We start from the raw sequence: 22,583 nt of genomic DNA on the forward strand, positions 1-22,583 counted from the left end.
TAAATGATGACATTCTGCAAGATAAATAACATTTGCACTTTGAATGAATCACTTTCATACTGAATCCATCAATTTGTTGATGCACTAATGCATAAATTCATGCGGATTGGGATTTTAATTCATTTTCCGGTCTATTCATATCACCGAGACAAAATAATAACCAAAACCCATTTTTTTTTTTTTTTTTTCAAAGTTATAGGCTTTATTTAACTGCCAAAATGACAAGCATGTTTCTACATAACAACCACGAGAATCAACGTACATGGCTACATGGAGCTTATGAAATCTCTGGATGTGACATCACAATGTAATTGGTCATTTGTGGAACAAAGACAGTGCAGTTCTTTTGTCTTTAAAATAAACAAGGGGAAACAAATCAACCTGAACCATTTGCAGATGATTTCGGCTAGCTATTGTTGTTGTATGTGAGCGTAGACCAACCTGCTATTTACAGAACACAAGTAAAAGTAAAAGTCACTAAAAAGCAAAACAGTCATGGTTACTCAGGGAATAAGGAAAATACAGTCAATAAAAAGCCATTTCATATGCATTTTAACAAAATATACAAAATCTAAAACTAAAACATAAAAACATAAACGTAACTAATTTGGGGGGGAAAAGCTCAATTCATGCAGCCCATTGGCTGGCGTGTCAATGAAAATGCATAGACTGTCCATTGAGGAAATAATTCAACATCGTGAGCACACGCTTGTGCTTCCTACTGACACTAAAAGATTCCTTTGTTCGTGCTCTTGTAGCATTGTGACTCTCAAACACTTAAATAAATGTTTCCCAGCTATATAATCCTTGTAATGCATAAATTATGTCTAACATCACACCACGCAACGCACCAGTTACTGAAAGCGGACTCTTAGGGCAGTGGCTGTGACTGCTGAGTCAACTAAAACTTGATTCTTTATGTTCCCTTGAAACTCTACATCCTCTCTTACTAAGATTATACAGGATCATAACTGTCCCTATGCATGTTATGTTTTCTGTTGTATAACAGACTCATTCTCATTTGTTCACTGATCTAACCAGTTTTGATTTTCTTGTAGGTTTTAATTGGGGCTTCAACACAAAGACTTCAGACAATTCTCAGTGTCATCATTCTTACACCCAAACTTTTCATAGAGATTCTCAGTTGTCAAACACATCATTACCGATATCTCAATATCCACAGTAGGTGACAGTTTCTCAGCACGATGCTGTTTTAATAAGCCAGATATGCCTCGGGGTCTGTGGGAGTTATAAACAGGTGAAATTTAAGTGTAGCTCTCGTTTTCACTCTGTGTGAGAAAGCCAAGGAGGGTTTAATCCACAGGCTCGGGGGGAATAATTATGTTTGCTTTCTTTTTTAGCGCGTATTCCTTCAAGGCACTGGAAAAAAATGGGCCGAATGCATTTTGTGTATGTATTAAATGTTAGCGGGGAAATGAGGAAATATTATGCTTAAAAGATGTCATTAAAAATACAGTTTTTCTGAGTCCGTATCAGTTGAGTTGATTCGTTTGAACAATTCTCACCTTCAAACGAAGTGATTCCTGCTGACTTCTTTGCTAGAAAATACCAATGCTAGTTTGACACCACCTAATATTTTTTGGAGAAACTACTTAGCTATTTGACTCAAAAACCTGACAGAGTTTTCAAAAACAAGCATTTCCCAAGTTCTCTTTTCCAATGCAGGTTTTTGAAAAGTCAATTTTGTTTTTTGTGAGACTTTTTTATTCTCAAAAAATTAAACAGAGATCAAATTCAGTGCAACCTGTTTGTTTGTTTCCCTCTCAAGCCCATTTAAGATGCCCTACGCCTCTCCCACCCACACCACAGTATTTCCCAAGGGAACGTCAGTGATCTCACAGTTGAGTTTATCCAGCCGCCCATCCAGTATAAACAGGGAGCTTTGAGACGGGGTCATGAGATACTGTCCAAACAGCCCACTGCCAGTCATGACCCTGTTCTGGCGGTTCCAAGGCCACTGCGCCGATGACGTGGGCTGCTTTAGGCTCTTGATCATTTTGACATTACCGGTGCTGAGCTCCACAAAAAGAGCATCTGTCTGCCGGCCTGAGCTGCCGAACACGTTATACTGGTTAGCCTCGGTGAACGAGGGCATGAAGGCCAGATCGGACAGGTGCAGGTTGGTGTGAATGTCAAAGGGTTGGCCGATCTCACCCCGCACGGACACGGGCTGCAAGCGCATTAGCCCGTCACGGTCATCCACACTCACTAAATAGTGGCCATCAGGAGAGACATAAGGCGTGCCGCTCACATCCCCATTTGGACCGATGACATTGTCTGTTACGCTATCGATGATTAATTGTGGTCGTACCGCACCTGTTGAGTCCGGCCAACAGTTGACGAAGTAGTATCCGCCAAGGTGTGTGTAGGCGAGGGATTGTGGGATGCAATCATACTGCTGCAGACTAATGTTTTTCACATAGGAGGTGGTTTCCAAGTCGATCTTATGAAGAGCTGGTTCATTCTTGTGGAGGATAATACCAAACCTATGAATGAGAGAACATGTATTAGACAATATCAGAAAAGATTGTTTCTGTCATGTAAAACTACTACTGTTCATGTTATTTCTTTGTCAGAACGGGAGAGTCTCATTTCGCGAGACACGAAATTACGTACCGATGCGTACGTCTCGCTGCAGTTTCCGACAGAAACGAATGCTAGAGGCCGGTAAAACGTCAATGAGCGCTTTGGCTCGTTTTCACATGCGGTTTCGATGACGGCCGGGGTCGGATTATGGATTCATAAAGACTCGTTTTCACGTCTCCTCGCGAAATATCATGTTATGACTTCAAAACGTTTCTTACCAGAGTGCCCGATTTGTAAACGAACATACTTTGGACTTTCCGGCTCTATGCGTTTCGCTTCTTTTGGGTGCAACCAAGCTTGCTCGGTAGTTCAGCCGATACGGAGTTGGACTTTCGACGAGGAGTCGATTTCCACCCCCCCCCCCAGTTCATTAATGTTTATATATCAAGAACAGGGACAGGGTTTGTGTGCATTTTGTCAGTGATTTCACTGGAAAGAAGAGTCTAGTGGTAGATTGACGCGCATGTCTGAAGACTACACAAGCCATGAGAGACCGTTCCTCCACTTACAATAGTGGCATCACTCAGAATTATGATTTCAAAAACAACACGTTTCAGCACCAGATTGCTTCTTATTTAAGTCAAATTAACGTCAACTGGATGTTTTATTTGCATTATATCCGTGCAGGGAGATGACAATTTCCACCCAAAAGCACATTCTTTTCATGAATGTTGTTGCGAGTCGTGCTCTCGCTGATATCTGATGATCAGTTAACGTTACCTGAAAGCCAGTGAAAGGTAGCCTACACTGTGTTATTTCGTCAGTCAATCATGAAAGTCAGGTGGTTGAAAGCTTCTAAATCCAGGAAAGACAACCATTTTAGGAAAAGAACATGGACAGTTTGAGTTTGAAGGCACGCACGTATCTGAGCGAGAGCAGAGCCAGAATGCGCGTCAAGTTTTGTGTGAGAGTGAATAAAATCTGCCTGCGAGTTGAGAGATTTGTGCTCGCGCATCACTTGGGTGCACTTTCGACGTTTGTCATTAAAATAACATGATAGATACGGCCTTAAATAAACTATAAAAAAGTGAAGATTGTGTCTGAAAGCTGCAGTCGACTTTTTATAGGTTAAAATCAATAGAGAATATACCATTTCCGTGGGTGCTCCAGTCCCCGAGCATGGGATCACGGGATCGGTGCCTATGGAACAAGCTATTGCGGCATTCAGAACTAAATTGATAATGCCTTTTATATTCCAATTCAGTCCCTTTTAAATGAGGTAGAACTGGAATTTTAAAAAGTAAACATTCATTTAACTGCTGTGTACGCTTAGTTTTTAATCATACATTTTCAGTATGAAAAATATAATAATTCAGACTTATAATTTAAACATTTTATGACAATAAAAATGAATTTTCTTTAAACATATTATCATACAACATATGGGGTAGTTTCAAGAACATTAGATATTACTAAACAATGTTTAAAATGCCATCTATAGACTATCTATTTGCATTTAATAAAATAGCTTTCATTTTATGGACCATAATTTTGTTTAAATTTCAGTCAAACATCAATATATAATCAATATACAGTCAAACCAAAGACACCTTGAACATTTAATTCATTAATACAGTTTATTCACTATAGTTTAAAAAAATGGTAATAAAATATGACAAGATCTCAGAGTTAAACTGTGTCAGAAAAAAATAATCTTAATTATGTCAGATAACACTTAAGCAAAACATGGTCAGGTCAAAGTGTCTGAATAATTTTTGGTTCCAAATTTTTATCAGTTTTACTAGTAGTCGACTGTATGAAGAATTATTGGGTATAATATGTCACAGTTTACTTTATTTTGTTATCCTCACTTACATAAATAAACTATAGTGTCCTGCATCCACTAGTAAAAATATATCCAAAATATAAAAAAATGTCTGAATAATTTTTGGTTTGACTGTATAGCCTAATAATCTTATTCAATTTCAATGTCATGCACTGTTGATGCACTAATGCATAGATATAATTTTTAAATTATAAATTATAATGTTTACAGAATATTTGTCTGAAAACAATGTAACAATGGTGCTCTGCTCTATGACAAAATTAAAATCTGTTTTTAAAGTAGTTTTGAAAAGGATTCTACCAGAATAAACAGGCATAATTAGTCAAAATTAAAGAAGAAATTTTTGTTTTGTTGTAAAATTTGTCATGTAATGTCTTGTCATGTCTTGAATTTTTTTGCAAATTGCAAATCAGTAAAACATTTTTCCAGTCATTCCAATTTAACACTCTCTGGGTCACTTTAACTTGTGAATTGAAAGGAGGTCAATCCAAAAATTTAGACTTTTTCCATTCCTGAAGCTCTGTAATTAAGGATCTGTATCGATAAATAAAAGCTCCAAAGCCAAGTTAAAGTGTTCCTGGAACTGGATCTAACTGCGCTGCTCACTTGAGTAATGTTGCCCCGAGGGCACTGGGCTTGCAATTAATGAAGTGTAAGTTGCTTTGGATAAGGAGTAGCTGCCACACCGTAAGTAACAAACGAAGCTTCCGAGTGAATAAACCCAGAGCACAGGTTCAAGTTTAATGAGGAAGACCCAAAAGCTTTCAGTGAGAGAAAGAATTCAATGTCACATCTCTATTCATCAGTCTATGCTAAATATCCTCTGCCAGATGCCTGGTTTCATAATTTATTTCAATTAAAAAATTAATCAGACACACTTTGTCTTATCCATTGAGAAATCCAAAGAGCCCAATAATTGGCTATAAAAAAATCTCAGAAGAACAAAGAACAAATGAAGTTGGTGAGTGAAATGAAGGATCTGACAAAGCTCAATTAAATCTGCATGCTCTCCAATCAATTCTAGTGCAGACTTCAAACCCTGACATCCATCTTCTTTTATGCACTTGAGAATGTGGTCGCTGTCTATGTTTGGCCAAAAGGCCACGTCTGTCACGGACCGATGGGACAGATTATCACTGGCCGTGATGAGCTCCATCAATTGGCAGCCGGTGTCCGTCCATTAGCTACAGGCCAGGCTGTTTTGGCTGAGATGATATGCTCTGGGCTTAATTTCTAAATTATGAGGTCCCGGAAGAAGGCCTGGCGACAGATCCGGCAACTACGGGGTGAGCTCATGGAACATGAATGTAAAAGTGTGCATTTTAATGCTCAGTCAGCTCTCCAAGAGAACAGTAATTATTATTTGGCTAGCAAGAAAAATTCCTTCCTCATGAGCTATTTGTGCCTCCATTTGTGTTAATGTACATTTCATATTTTAGTTTTCTGTTTTTAACAGACTCTTTGTTGTATTTCAATGTGTTAAATTAAAAAAAAAAAGAAAACTGACCCAGTTTACAAGTGATTTTACGAACTTTCTTTTGCCTCATACACATAAGGGTGAATGTACTTTTCACTCCATGGAAAACAGAAAACACCAAAGTACATTCAAACTAATTTTGGGCATGACATTTTGACAAAATTGTGGCTTATGTCTTTCAGTGAATGAAATGCATTAAAGTCAACATGAAAGCAAAATGGGCATTGTTTTTTATTTTTTTTTATTTTTATATGTAATATTGTAGTATTTATTATAATTTATCCGTGCTCATGATATGAAAAAAATTAAAAATAACGTGCCCTCATAATTTTAAATCAAAATAACCCTCCAGCTTGTAGAGACATCTCTTCACTTCTCTGATGATGTGTTTACTGGTGTGAGGGGCGGGACAACCAGTCACTCACATGAGATAAACCAATAGCGAACCACAACGATCCAATCAATTCCCAAGGGGAAAGCGAAGCGCCTTCTGAAGCGAAGCGATGAGTTTGTGCAAGACAAATATCCATATTTAACAAGTTATAAAGTAAAATATCTAGCTTCCGCCAGACCGCCTTCTGTATTCAACTTAGGAAGAAATCATAACTGATGTCGTGTCATTTAAGCTTTTTTCGTTAAGGGGCGTAGGACGTAGCGTAAGCATTTTGAACTACGAGAGGCATTACACTTTCTTCGTAAGTTGAATACGGAAGGCGGTCGGGCAGAAGCTTCTTAAATATGGATATTTTTCTTACACAAATGCATCGCTTAACTTCAGCCTTTATTAACCCCCTGGAGCTGTGTGGAGTACATTTATCATGGAAGGATGCACTTTCTTGAGCTTCATACTCATTGGTCCCATTTACTGCCATTATAAAGCTTAGATGCATCAGGGTATTTATTAATATAACTCTGATTGTTTTCATCTGAAAGAAGAAATTCATATACACCTAGGATGGCTTGAGGATTAGTAAAGCTTGGGGTAATTTTCATATTAAAGTGAACTAATCCTTTAAAGAAATGAATACCTTAAAACACCCAAAATTCCCAAATGATGTCATTTTGATTAAAAGTTTTTCTTTTTGTTGATGTTGTGGTTGATTTGTTTAGCAGTGTTGGGCACGTTACTTTAAAAAAGTAATTCGTTATAGTTACTAGTTACTTCTCACAAATAGTAACTGAGTTAATAACTGAGTTACATCATTATAAAGGTAACTAATTACCAGGAAAAAGTAACTATTGCATTACTTAAAAAAAAAAAAAAGTCAAATAACTTGGATGCCCCCAATATTAAATATAAGTCTAATATAAATAAATGATGCTTGATCCGACTCATGATCCGTTCTTGCTCACGACATGAAATTTCTCTGTACTGTACAATACGTGTTGGTAGCCATTAAAGAAAACGTAGTTTCATATTTATGTTTAAATAGGCCTATGTTATGTATCTATTTGATTATGAAAAGCGAACACCATGAGTAAGATAAGATGCGCAATATATCGGGAGACATGGAGTGGGTCAGACATGATTTCATTAAGTATTGTTTTGTAGAAAACCTTTCTTTAAAGTGAATTTCATTTTGTAAAAATTGTATCTTAATTTTAATTAATGTTTCATCAACCAATTGCATGGATTTAATAAATAAGAAACAAATATAGCAGAAATATAATAATGACATGGAGGCGCCAGCGCGATCACTGGCGTATGAACTGGAGCGCGTCTCATAGGCTAAATGAACCGAAACTCAGCAGCTGCTTGCCTCACAGACATGAGAAATATATCTATAGAAAGCTTGAAATGTCTAAATGAAATAATTCAAAACAAAAAGAAATAGGCTACTCTCTGATTATGTAATCCGAAAGAAATGTGCATTCTCATCACTGGTTTTAAGTTAGTATGTATGTGTATTCTGTATACTCTTTGTATGTCTACCATCTGTCCTTGAAATAAGAAATAAATAAGAAAAAAATAAAAATAAAATTGTGTCGTGTAATTCATTCAGTCTGGTTAGTCAGGTTACACTTGCATAAATAGAATTGGAGTTCTGTGCCTGTGAAGTTTTGATGGCAAATCCAACGTGGCAAAAACATGAATAAAACAGTGAAGATGGCTGCCACTATAGTACTAATGGGCACACTGACAAAGATGACACGAAAATAATGTATTTCAGACACAAAAAATACAGTGGGGGGTGTAGTCAAACTTGGCTGTGAAAAACTACCACCTGGATATGCTCGTGTGTTACAGGGTTCGATAAAAAGCTTTTAGAATCAGCATTCAGCTTTGTTAAGCAGATGCATGTTTGATGCAACCCATGAGGAAACCTGCATCACTCAATGATGATTAAAAACAAGTTTTCTAGTGCTAGATATAAAAAAATTTCTACTGGGGCATGTGATGATGTATCCCTTAGTCCACCAGACGAGTATACTTTAGAGTCACATACATCTTTTTGAGTTGGCTTACACAGCTCTGTCTTATGGATATATCTGCAGCCATGGGAATAACGCTGTTTTCATTACTCTATAAAGTTACTAGCCTCTACCCATGCAGTCAATAGACAGGACAGCTCTGTAATTTGATAATAAAAAAAAACGGGTGGTTTTGTTGCATTGCGTTTGTGTTTTCCATGGTTTTGTTTATGCACTGCGGGCAATTAATAGGAGCACTTTCCTGTCGTAAATCAATATTGTTCTCCAAATGCACCTTGGGCATCCCAAACAACCCTTCTTATGAACAAACAAAACACATTTACTCATTTATGGCTGCACCTGCATTTATACAAACACAGTATTTATTTGACCATACCCTTTAGACCTGTAAAATATGTAATTAGCATTAGCAAAGGGCTTACCGTATAATTAAAAGAAAATAAATAAATAAAGTTATGTATTTTTTACTGTTGACGCATAAACATATTTGCCCACAGGCTGGTTGCGGATAAAAGCATGACAGAAAGTCAATGAATGCTGTGAATGGGATTCCTGTAGGCTGTTATTTTCCCAGTGTGAAGGTGTGTAAATGCTGAAATAATTTGACAACCTGACTAAAATGTCACATGCAGTCTCTCCCTTGTACAAATCCCTCCTCAACAGTTCACTGCCACAGGTGATGTCAAAGCACATGAGGCATTTCAAATGAGAAACGAATGAAGTAATTATTGGATCACGGATCACCAAACATTCCTCCTTACAACAGTGTTTTGTACAAATGACATCGACGCTGTTTACCAGTCGCAGATCTCATTATGTCAGCGTATTTTCAAAAATCAATATCCTCCTGAGGATTACGCGAGTAAATTCATATAAATTTACAAGGAACGTTGGGCTCTCTGGTTCATCTATTTATTATTCATGGGTATTCATGCGTAGTGTGGTCCTAACACACGTTTAGGTTTAGATAAACACTGACATATACAATATCAACGAGGAAACCACTTCTGAAACAAAAACCTTTTTGCATGTGTGACTTTAGGGACATACAAATGTTTATGAATCATTTGAGATTCATAGAATACTGGAAATTTTATAATATATTTTATAATATATTTTGGTAACACTTTACAATAAGGTTCATTAGTTAAACATTAGTTAATGTATTAACTAACATGAACTAACCATGAGCAATACATTTGTTACTGTATTTACTAATCTTCGTTAACGTTAGTTAATGAAAATATAGTAGGTCATGTTAGTTCACAGTACATTAACTAATGTTAAAAAGATTTTAATAATGTATTTGTAAATGTTGAAATTAACATTAACAAAGATTAATAAATGTTGTGTAAGTGCAGTTTATTATTAGTTCATGTTAACTAATGTAGTGAACTAATGTTAACTAATGAACCTTATTGTAAAGTGTTACCTATATATATATATATATATATATATATATATATATATATATATATATATATATATATATATATATATATATATATATATATGAAAAAAAAAAAAACAGTTTTCACAAAAATATTGAGCAGCACAAAGGTTTTCAACACTGAAAACAATAAGTAATATTTCATGAGCACCAAATCAGAATTTTGGAATAATTTCTGAAGGATCATGTGACACTGAAGACTAAAGCAATGATGCTGAAAATTCAGCTTTGCCATCACATGAATAAATTACATTTTAATATATATTCAAATATATATCACAAGATTTCATTTTTACTGTATTTTTGATCAAATTAATGCAGCCTTGGTGAGCTAATATATTTACGTAAAATTTATTATGTTCGGAGTGATTTCTGAAGTCTGGTTGATAAGTACATGAACTCAACACATCAAAAATGGTGTTTCTCATATTTCATACTGTTAAGCTTTGATTCAAATTAAAGAGTACTAAAGAACTTTTATTAGTAAAGAAACTCACCGTTAAAGGGTTAGTTCACCCAAAAATGAAAATTCTGTCATTAATTACTCACCCTCATGTCGTTCCACACCCGTAAGACCTTCGTTAATCTTATGAAAACAAATTAAGATATTTTTGATAAAATCCCATGGCTCAGTGAGGCCTCCATTGACAGCAAGTTAATTTACACTTTCAAACTCCCAGAAAGCTAATAAAGATATATTTAAAACAGTTCATGTGACTACAGTGGTTCAACCTTAATGTTATGAAGCGACGAGAATACTTTTTGTGCGCCAAAAACCCCCCAAAATAACGACTTTATTCAACAATATATAGTGATGGGCGATTTCAAAACACTGCTTCATGAAGCTTCGAAGCTTTATGAATCTTTTGTTTCAAATCAGTGGTTCGGAGCATGAATCAAACTGCCAAAGTAACGTGAACCATTGCAATTTATTGAAAGTCATTGAAACACTTATGACGTAACGAAGCCTTATTAACTAAAATCACATGACTTTCACGCTCCGAACCACTGATTTGAAACAAAAGATACGTAAAGCTTTAAAGCTTCATGAAGCAGTGTTTTGAAATCGCCCATCACTAGATATTGTTGAATAAAGTTGTTATTTTGTTTTTTTGGTGCACAAAAAGTATTTGTGTACTTCATAACATTATGGTTGAACCACTGTAGTAACATGAACTGTTTTAAATATGAATTTTTTTGTAGCTTTCTGGGCATCTGAAAGTGTTAATTATCTTGCTATCAATGGAGGACTCACTGAACTATCGGATTTTATCAAAAATATCTTAATTTGTGTTCCGAAGATGAACGAAGGTCTTACGGGTGTGGAACGACATGAGGGTGAGTAATTAATGACAGCATTTTCATTTTTGGGTGAACTAACCCTTTAAAAGATATTTTTAGATCCATTTACTGAATAAATGTGAGTATAGGATTCTTTATTGAGCTTAAGGTGCTGGAAAACCAGATTCAAGGGATTTGTAAACCTTTGTAGCTCTCTAAAGTTGTGCGTAAAAGGGATTTAGATGTTTTAAATTCTGTCAATTATTGTGTACACTTTACATACAAATACATACTATTACATACTATGAGATCACCATGTCTGGTCTTGATTTGTGAGTCTGTTATTTTACATTATCATCCTCTCAGTCTTTATCTTATTCCCTTTAGATCAATGATGTAATTTGTGAAACATGTTACATAACAGCATTTACAAAGAAGCACAACTTCACTATTCAAAATGCCATGTGCTAAATCCAAAGTCTTGCCAGACGAAGATTAGAGGACTACAATACTTTACACTGGTGTTAACCTCCATTTCAGTAAAGACCGCTGATTTTGCACTCCGTTGACGTGGAGCATTGAAACACATTACTGCATCAGAGAGCAGACAGAACCACTAAATGTCACCAGCCTATTGGGGCACAGTGCCAAAAAAAGTATACATACCCTCAACTGACCATCCAGCAGTTCATTCAAGAAAAACAAGACTGACACACACTGAACTGCAGTGACAGGAACTGAATTGTAGTGCGGCATGTATCTACTAGCACGATATTACTGCTAGTAAACATCAGGGTGAAATCAAACCACTGGTTTCAGTGACTCCACTGAGAGGACAGTGTGTATTATGCGTGTGTGGTATGCGTGTAAGCCGTATTATCTTAGGCACCGAAAGGATTGAAAATTAAACTGGTCTTTGTGCATTACGCCGTATCCTCAGGATGAACTCTCTTTTATGGGACTAGGATTTTGTCTTTTAACAAAAGCTGGTCAATCTACAGCACATGGTCATTCCCCAACACCTTCAAACAGCAGAAAACACTAAGAAATGCAGACAATTTCAGCTACAAAACAACATTTGAAAGCACTCTGCATTGATGAGTAAACAGTATAAATGTTCTTAGCGTTCAATGATCATGAGATTCATGCTGCAGATGAACAAATTGTATTCTGAATCTTATGCTGATTTTTCCTTATTAAAATGTGAATATGCTTTCATTTGATTAGACTGCAAAGAAACTGTCAATCATAATTCCTCTCTGGGAAATAGTAGTGAGCAGCCTATGTAGGCAGTATTTTAAGGCATTTGGTGAGCTGGAGACAAAAAGGCTATTAAAATCAGTTGGGAATCAAATCTGCTGCAGTAACACTTCTGAAAGCAAAAATCTTACTAATTTTCTCTGAAGGGGAATTATTTTTGAACAATAGCTTATAAAATGTTGAAGACAGACTTATTCTATGCTACAAGGTTGTTAAGGCCCATTCCCCACCAAGGACGATATCTTTAACAATAACGATAAAGATATTGGTCTACTTCTAAAATTCATTCTAAATTTAAAAGAATAGCAGTGTCAACACCACAACTATAATGATAATGAGACAGAGGAACAATATAATTGGAATATCTTTTTTTCAGAATGATTTTTTTCCCCCCAGTCAATGAACGATAAAACATTGAACCATCCACCTGAGGTTTAAAGAGCTTGTGCTCTTTAACTCCCTCGGGTCGGCGGTCACGTCGGCGTGATCACGGCAGTTTTTTTCTAACCTGTGTGAAAGAGACTTAAAATACTCTGTCAATGTTGCACATACAATTAAGAGTTATACACCATTTTAATCTGTGGAATATCTTCTTTTATTTGTGTACACTCAGAGTAACAACAAAATGTTGTGCTTTTTGTAAAATAAAGAAAACTAACATGATGCGTGATCTCTCGTCTCCCTCTGAACGAACTCCAATCTGATAGTTCTCAGAAAATGAACTGTAACTTAGTGAATACTAATGACAAAAAAATTAGACTTATGTCTAAAAAAATGTTGAAATGTTTTTAAAATGGTTTTAAATCGTGTAAGTCAAATCGAAAACAAATATTCTGTGTTTATGTAATCTGTATGAAAAGAGAGCCATGTCAGAAGCCCGTGATTCAGCTCATTATCCGCTAATGCGGCCATGCCCACGGAGGGAGCGCTATTCAGACGCAAATTCAGTCAATACATGTATACATCGTCTCAATCATGTATTTATTGTCTTGAAAAGTGTTTTGAATAGCCATAGTTAGCGATCTCTGTCCTCTGTTAGTTCGGTTAGTTCCTGGATTGCCTATTCTTCTTTAGCATGCATTTGTGGACAAAAGGGGTACAGAGCGCCCTCCGGCTGCAAGTATGAATTGAAAACACAGTATCCAGCGCTCAGTGATGACAATAAATCCTGAATATTACTCCTCTGTATAGAAAATTGACAAACATATGAGAATCCATCAATATTTCTCCAAATGTGCATGCTTTTAAGCTAAAAGCCTATATGAAATGCCATAGAGGTAACATAACTGTTCAGACACTTTGCATCACAGAAATACATTATATTTTAAAGAATATAATAGAATACCATTATTTTAAATTGTAATAATATTTCACAGTATTGCTGTTTTTTCTGTATGTTTGATATACACCATATGATGAGCTTGAGGCATGATCAACAGAGGGTTTTTTCACAGCCTACCTGTCTGAAAGAGCTCATTATTTATGCAGCTCATTAGAGCTCTTTATGCAATTCTTTTGTCTTCTCAGGTGAGAATCACCCATTATTCATGATGATTCACGTCTCCACGCATACTGTGTTTCTTGACCAAAGATGTTTTAGAAAATTTAAATCTCTCTATTGTTTTATATGAACAAGCAGGCAGCATAATTTTTTACCTCATTTTGAAGCAAAAACTCTAGTCTACAACCTCAAATACCCAGAAGTCTTAATATATATTTTTTTGTCTTTATTTCAGTGACTTAAGTTTTTTGTTTTTTCAATAACCACGCATAAACGTTATTCCTTCAAAAACACAAACATGTACATACATGTTTCTCACATATTATTGTAGCCTAGTTTGTGCTGAATACAGTGTAATGACACTTTTTCCATTAATATGTTTATGAACAACTGAAAAAAGCACAAATGTCAGGGCATGTCAAAACTTCTCCAGGGCCCCAAAAATCCTCAGACCCCTGAGGGTTAAAGCAGCAAACAACATAACTCCGAAGAATGTTATCGTTCGTGGTAATAGACGTGGTGATCTCATAGGTATTTGTGGTAATATATTAATCGTTCTTGTTTGAACGGGCCTCTGAATGATGGTATATGCTTTTGGTGAAGCCAGTCGTATTAAATAATCATGTTTAACAGTAGAATTCCTGGTGAAAAAACAGTATATGTATAGAAAGGGGTTAGACAATGAAACTGAAACACTGGCCAATATAGTGTTGGAAGTTTCACGCCTATTTATGCACAGCCTGGTGGCCAATCTTCACTGATTTTACATTCCATCAGGGTGTTAAGTTTGAATTAGAGCAACAGCACAGCTGTACATAAAATATTGCAATCCGCACAACATAATGGGAGACATATCAGAGTTCAAAAGCGGACAAATTGGTGGTGTGCATCTCGCTGACTCATCTGTGACCAGGACAGCAAGTCTTTGTGGTGAATCGAGACTAAAGCTATGATATCTCGGATAATGTCGGCATAGCACCACATAGGACGAACCACATCCATCAGGAGTAACTGTCGATGCAAGAAGAAGCTGTCTGAAAGGGTTGTTCAGGTAGTAACACGGATTGTATCCAAAAAACATAAAACCACAGCTGCAAACAACCCAGAGTGAAGCATGGGGGTGGATCATGATGGTTTGGGCTGCGATATCATGGCATTCCCTACTGTGCTTAATGGGCACGTCACTGCCAATGAATACTGAACCATTCTGGAGGACCATGAGCACCTAATGGTTCAAACATTGTACCCTGAAGGGGGTGACGTGTATCAGCAAGACAATTCATCAACGATTTGATGAATATGAAAGTGAAGTTGAAAATTTATCATGGACTGCACAGTCACCAGATCTAAATATTTTTGAGCCACTTTGGGGTATTGTGGAGGAGAAATTCAGAAAACGTTTTCCTCCACCAAAATCACATAGTGACCTGTCCACTGTTCTGGAAGAGGAAAGGTTCAAAATCCCTCTGGCCAGACTGTCCAGGACTTGTATCTGTCATTCCCAACACGAATTGATGCTGTATGGCCGCAAAAGGATGCGCTACACCATACAAATAAATTATTCTGGTCTAAAACCAGGTTTCATTGTCCACCCCATACACTTTCTCTGTCAAATCAAAGTTTGGAATGTTGTGATTCACCTTGTAATTGGTTGTAACTTATAACTATCTCTTTCTCTCTCTCTCTCTTTTAAAAAAAAAAATAAAAATCCCAATAGAAAAAAAAAATGGGACAAACACTTCTGGAACTACTTCTGGAACCAAGGCCATTAAAAAAGTGGGCTGGAACTGTTACACTCTCTAGAGTGTTCTAATCACTTATGAGGTTTCATTTCAGTTAGGATTCTGTGTATGTAGGCAGCAGACAGCATTCACGACTGTCACATATGTAATTTTTATGAGAACATTTTACATTGTTTGCTACTGTGTTCTTGTCATCAGCAGAGTGCCCTGCTCTCTCGACGAAGAGAACAAGTAAATCTCTCTAGAGTTTGGAATTGAGTCATTATTTTTTTATATTAGCACGACATGATAGCCTAAGTAAACATCCATCTGCCAACAGGGGACAGTAAGAGGATCAGGGCATGCTTAGTAATCTTCAACTTCAGATTTTAATCAATTCAAATGAGATTTCCATATCCACGCAGCATCTCCTTGTCTGTTTATTCAGGGTTTAAACTCACATTTCCCCCTCGACCACCTCTAAATTTACTTACCCATGTGAGTGACTATGAATGCACAAAATGGTTTATTAAGATCTAAATGTCAGTCCTTGAATGCAATTTACACACTATCCAGAGCAAGAGCTGTTTTCTCTGGAGTTATAATCACAGTCAGTACGTGTTCATACATTGCTCATATATATTTTTGGTGAAGGTCTCGCTCTCTTTTACCTCATGTGATTGATGGTGAGGCTGATGGGAGGAATGAAGAAATCCTCCACCCTGTCGAAGCGATGGCCGACTGGTTGGGTGTGAATGGTGTGATGGGACGTGCTCCCACTGGCCTGGCTGATCACCTGATGCATGGAAGAGTCACATATTCAATAGGAACATAAGCGATGCAGTTTCATTAGGGTTTTCATGCGCACTAACACACACCAGAATTCTCCTTGTCTTGAGGAGCTCAAGGCATTCTGTCTGTGATTAACCAAAGCTATGCATTATGAGGGAAAGGCTGTGTTTATTATGAGATATGGAACCCCACTGAGACCCCTTGCTATGCTGGTTCAATTTAACATTACATAAATGTAAAACTAAAATCATCAAAACATACTCAGCAGGGCAGGCTCATACACTTGAATAATCAGATGAGAGAATAAGTTAGGCAGAATGTCCCAGTTCTCTTGTTTGAGAACAGCTTTCAAACACAGCCATCAAGTGATGATTAACACTCAGAGATGATCCTAGAGTGATTTGCTTTACCTGGAGGGTTGGAAAGTTTTTCTCCAGATCTCCCCAGCTCAGGACCCACACCTGGTCATGAGACTTGTCATAGTGCAGCTTCACTGGAACCCGGTCTGTGCTCACAGTCTGTTGACAACAACAGATCAACTGTTTCCATTTGCTCACCAAAATCAGATACTGCAGTCACATTTAAAGAATATTATTGATCTGACTGCACAGACGCTGTTGTATGAGACTGAACAGAGCTGGACGATGATATCACTGTTTTCTGCAGAACTGCTTGAAATTATGAAATGAACTAATTTAATAATTGATGATCTTCACAACTGAACAGAATCAACAACAGTTGAAATGCATAATTTTCATGTTATCATTGTAAAGCTGCTTTGAAACAATCTGTACTGTACTGTATAAAGCGCTACATAAATAAAGGTGACCTGACTTAAAATGTGATTTAGTTAGCAGGGTCTGGAAAATCTCATGTTAAATTCATAAGATGAAATCTGAATTGAATTAGCCACATAGGAGGTTAAACTGGAATGACAGGAAGATAAATTTACTAAATGCAATTCAAAGAACTTAAACACAGTCACACAACAGGGGAATTTCATTGGTATAACACAACAACAAAAACGAGCAAAAACAGAATAGTTGTTCCATTTAAAGTTTTCTTTTTGTAAATTGCCTTCATTGTAAAGAATGTTGTGGGAGCTGAACGAGGCCGCTGGAGCGATTGCGCAACACGCCTCACGAGCAGCGGAACTTTTATTATGCCACAGCCGCCGGTGCCGCTTCCGCTTTTCCGGTGACGGGTATGAGGTAACGCAGCTCTGTTTATTATTAGATACATTTGAGAATGTTGAAAATGATGTTATTACGTTACTCTGTGCGTTCGCTCAGCGGCTGCTGTGAGACACTTGTTTGAGACACACTGCAGTAAGATAGATCGATTTTAGAATATCATATTAAATGCTGGATGGCTTGTGTTGATGAATGGCATACAATTACTTTTAAAACATATTGTATGTTGGAGAAAATTCTGTATTACTGTTACTAAAAATAAAGCTGCATCTGATTATTATGCTATGTTAGCTATTTGACAAAATAGTGTTTTTCTCTGAGGCATGGTAAAGCATGGTACTCGAAAAAAATCAAGAAAATTGATTTAAACAACAAGACTAAATGTGTTGAGCTATATAACAATTCATTTTCTGTCTATAAATATATCAAAACAGTTGTTCCCTTGTCTATTAAAACATTTAATATTTTAAAGCTTCTTTGGTGTTTCCATGGTTTCTACAAAATAAAACCGGAAACCGAGGGTAACACGGGTATGACGCAATTGACAGGCGACTCCTCACACGTCCCGGAGCCTTGGTTAAAATTGCAATTTTCTCATGATTTACAAAGAGGGGTGGAAACATTTGGGATATTGTAAGTACTCAAGTGAACAAAATATATAACACTGGCCTAGTGGTTTTGGATATTTTACTGCAAAAATATTACATATTGCACCTTTAATACTTTTATTCAGCAAGGATGCATTAAACTGATCAAAAGTAACAGTAAAGACTTCTACACTTCTACAAAAATAAATATGTTTCAAATAAATGCTGTTCTTTTGGACTTTCTATCCATCAAAGAATCCTGAAAAAATGTTTTCCACCAAAAATATTAATATCAATATTTTACTGTATTTTTGAGCTTATAAAATGCAGCATTGGTGAGCATAAGAGACTTCTTTCAAAAACATTAAAAATAAATAGATTTAATCACCATTGGCAGCGCGATTTATGCTTTTTTCCTCAGTTGGTCAGAACAAAAGGGGCAGATTTGTTACTTACTCCTTCAGATGACATTTTCCGGTGAAAATTCTTATTTTGGTCATACTTCCAAGACGTAGAATCTGTGATTCGGAAGTACAGTATCCACACCATTGTGGTGACTGACAGCAAACATTAGATTCATCCGTGCTGAGGAGCCATGCCGATACATTTCCCACGTAAAAATGATAATTCCGCAAATAGGTGCAATTTCATATATATATATATATATATATATATATACACAGTCCAAAAGTTTGGAACCACTAAGATTTTTAATGTTTTTAAAAGAAGTTTTGTCTGCTCACCAAGGCTACATTTATTTAATTAAAAATACAGTAAAAACAGTAATATTGTGAAATATTATTACAATTTAAAATAACTGTTTTCTATTTGAATATATTTCACAAAGTAATTTATTCCTGTGATGGCAAAGCTGAATTTTCAGCATCATTACTCCAGTCTTCAGTGTCACATGATCCTTCAGAAATCATTCTAATATGCTGATCTGCTGCTCAAGAAACATTTAATGTGTACAATTGTACAAAATATTTGTGTACAATATTTTTTTTCAGGATTATTTGATGAATAGAAAGTTCAAAAGAACAGTGTTTATCTGAAATCTAATCTTTTGTAACATTATAAATGTCTTTACTGCCACTTTTGATTGATTTAATGCATCCTTGCTGAATAAAAGTATTCATTTCTTTAATTTCTTTTCAAAAAAATAAAAATAAAAATTCTTGCTGACCCCAAACTTTTGAACGGTAGTGTATAATGCTACAGAAGCTTTGTATTTCAGATAAATGCTGTTCTTTTGAACTTTCTATTCATCAAGGAATCCTGAAAAAAAAAGTACACAACTGTTTTCAACATTGAAAATAATCATAAATGTTTCTTGAGCAGCAGATCAGCATATTAGAATGATTTCTGAAGGATCATGTGACACTGAAGACTGGAGTAATGATGCTGAAAATTCAGCTTTGCATCACAGGAATAAATTACTTTGTCAAATATATTTAAATAGTACACAGTTATTTTAAATTGTAATAATATTTCACAATATTACAGTTCCCTTTCAGTCGGTCACGTTCGACGTACGTCAGTAGTGACCGACGAATTGGGATATCGCTTAGAGAGCCCTATCAGCTTCGTGTAAACTAAAACAAGCCAATGGAATTGGCGTGCGATATTTGCATAATGCGCACCGCCCCCGACAGGTGTATATAAATAGGAAGCAGATGCAATCGCACTCTGTCTTTCGCTTCGGAGCCATTCAGTGGTGTCCTGTTTAAGAAGACTGTTTGTGTGAACTAAACTGCCTCGAAGAGGATTCACAGCAAGCCGTGTGTGCCGGTGTAACGGTGCTACAGCGAGGTCGCGAGCTCCCGAGGATCCGAGCTATAGCTCTCAACTGCTGTTTTCACAGCACACGCCTAGAGTGAAAGTGTGTGTGTTGCGATTTGGGCCGGTTCCTCGGTGTGTCCAGGGAGTGGTGTACCTGGCACATCGCGTCACTCCCTGTGTGCTTCGGCACGAGCGAGTTGACTGTTTTCCCCTTCTAAAAGAGCTTTACAGACGAACCCTGACAGTATGTCATTTCGTCTGTGCGTTAATGGGTGCGGTCGTTCCCTGGTCCCTGCTGATGGGCACAATCGTTGCATCTCGTGTTTGGGCATTCAGCACGCTGAAGCAGCTTTTGTGAATGGTTCATGTTCCCATTGCGGGAACATGACTATCGCGGTGCTGAGGTCGAGACTCTCCTTCCTGAAGTCTCAGGAAGCGGGGGCCCCTCCCCTGTGCCCCGTTCGACCGTTTTTTCCGGCCCGGGCCGGAATGACGGTTCGGCGGTGTATAGGAAGGGTGACCTGAGGCTTACGGTCAGGGCTTCCCCGCCGAGCGGAAACGCTCCTCAGGCCCCTGCCGCCTCATCAGCACCGCAACCCATCGTGCCACCGTTGGTTTCCGCTGGGCCCTCTACGGACTGTCCAGCCGTTACCTTTGGTGTGCCGGCGGCGGATCGGATGTCGACTGCTGCATCGGAAGGTGAGCCTGAGTCCTCGGGGGAGGAAGATCCGGACGCGCTGCCGCCCGGGACGGTAGCGTGGCCCGAGTCGGATCCCGAGCTCACGGCTGTGCTCTCCCGGGCCGCCTTGTGCGTCGGGCTTGAGTGGAACCCTCCACCCTGTCCCGGCCCATCTCGGTTGGGCGATTGGTACTTGGGGGGGGTCGCGCTGGTCAAATCCAGCGTCCCGCCCCAATGCCTTTCTTCCCGGAAGTACACGATGAGGTGACCAGGTCTTGGCAAGCTCCGTATGGGGCTCGTACAGGGCCTGGTCCCTCGTCCGCCTTCACCTCCCTGGACGGCGGGGAAGCCAGGGGGTACGCGAAGCTCCCGCCAGTCGAGCGGTCTGTTGCGATGCAGTTGTGTCCAACGGCCGCTGGCGGGCGCGGTGAGCCGCGTCTCCCGTCCCAGGCCTGTGAATTCTCAGCCGGTCTGACTGAGAAAGCTTACAGTGCCTGTGGGCAGGCTGCCTCTGCCCTGCACGCGATGGCCCTTTTGCAGGTCTATCAGGCAAAAGCGCTGTCGCAGATGCCCCAGGAAGGTCCTGACCAACAGCTGCTTGGGGAGCTGCGCGCTGCCACTGACCTTGCCCTCCGGGCAACGAAGGTGACAGCGCGTTCTGTTGGCCAGGCGATGTCTACTCTGGTAGTCCAGCAACGCCACCTCTGGCTGACCTTGGCAGACATGAGGGAGACCGACAAACATCGGTTCCTGGATTCCCCCGTGTCTCCGGTCGGCCTTTTCGGTGACGCGGTGGAGAGCTGTGCCCAACAGTTCTCCGCTGCACAGAAGCAGGCTGAGGCTATCAGACATGTCATGCCACGGCGGTCCGCTGCTGCCTCCACCCAGCCGCCCGTGGCTCAGCCTCAGCCCGCTCGTCGCCGAGGGCGCCCGCCTGCGTCTTCCTCCGCCCCTGCTAAGTCGGCAAAGCAGCAGCCTACACCAGCCAAACAGCAGGGTGCCGGTCGCGGACGTGGTGCCCAGCCCGTCTCTGCCAAGCCAGGTGGCAAGCGGTCGGGGAAAACTCGGCCCTGAGACGGGCGACCTGGAGCGGAAGGTTCCTGCCCTTCGGGAGAGTATTCCATCTGCTCTCCCACCCCCGGAGGAGGGCCGGGGGGATTTTGTGGCGTCTGTCCATCTACCGCCGCTGGCTCTCCGGAGTCCAGCGGTACCCACTTTGCCACAAAAAGAGCAGTTTCCTCAAACTCCAGGTCACAAGAGGGCGCGTTTGCCAGTGTGCCAGGCCCCGCCTCGCCACTCGCAACCCCCTCCCATTTCGCCAGTAGGCGACAGTGTGGTGGCGCAGACCGCGTCCCGTGCGCCGTCTCCCATTCGCACTGCTGCCTCGCAGAGTCCGACCTCACTCCGGGCCGCTCCCATGCCGTCCGAGTCGGGTCCCTCTCTGCCTTGCTGCCCCACCCCCGGTGCGTCTGTGGTGCCTTTGGTCCCGCTGGTTCGGAGTCTGGAGGCGTGGAGCACGCTTCCCAGCCCGTCCCGCTGGCTCATTCGCACTATCAGACTCGGCTATGCGATTCAGTTCGCCCGGCGTCCCCCGGTTTTCAGGGGTGTCCACTTCACTCAGGTGTCGTTGGACAGTGCACCTGTTCTCCGGGCGGAGATTGCTGTCCTCCTGGCGAAGGATGCAATCGAGCCGGTCCCTCCAGCCGATATGAAGTCGGGGTTCTACAGCCCCTACTTCATTGTACCAAAGAAGGGTGGTGGGCTACGGCCAATCCTGGATCTGCGCGTCCTGAACCGGTATCTTCACAAGATGCCGTTCAAGATGCTCACGCAGAAACGCATTTTCGAATGCGTCCGTCCCCGGGATTGGTTTGCAGCAATAGACCTGAAGGACGCGTACTTTCATGTCTCGATTCTGCCTCGACACAGACCCTTCCTCCGGTTTGCGTTCGAGGGTCGGGCATATCAGTACAAAGTCCTACCCTTCGGGCTGGCCCTGTCACCCCGCGTCTTTACGAAGGTTGCGGAGGCGGC

At 39.4% G+C, this 22,583-nt stretch overlaps 1 protein-coding gene across 1 annotated transcript in view; it reads right to left on the minus strand.

Annotated features, from left to right (window-relative positions):
* Positions 1 to 396: 396 nt before the first annotated feature.
* The window catches only part of fstl5 (follistatin-like 5), a 33,141-nt gene continuing 10,954 nt past the window's right edge, over positions 397 to 22,583 (minus strand). The window contains exons 2-4 of the mRNA XM_048176860.1: positions 16,719 to 16,826; positions 16,188 to 16,312; positions 397 to 2,507 (exon numbers count right to left, since the gene is read on the minus strand). Of these exons, the coding sequence (XP_048032817.1) occupies positions 1,805 to 2,507; positions 16,188 to 16,312; positions 16,719 to 16,826 (936 nt within the window). The 3' untranslated portion in view covers positions 397 to 1,804. The remainder of the gene's footprint in view (positions 2,508 to 16,187; positions 16,313 to 16,718; positions 16,827 to 22,583) is intronic.

This window comes from Megalobrama amblycephala, linkage group LG23, assembly GCF_018812025.1.
Source record: "Megalobrama amblycephala isolate DHTTF-2021 linkage group LG23, ASM1881202v1, whole genome shotgun sequence".
Lineage (NCBI taxonomy): Eukaryota > Metazoa > Chordata > Actinopteri > Cypriniformes > Xenocyprididae > Megalobrama > Megalobrama amblycephala.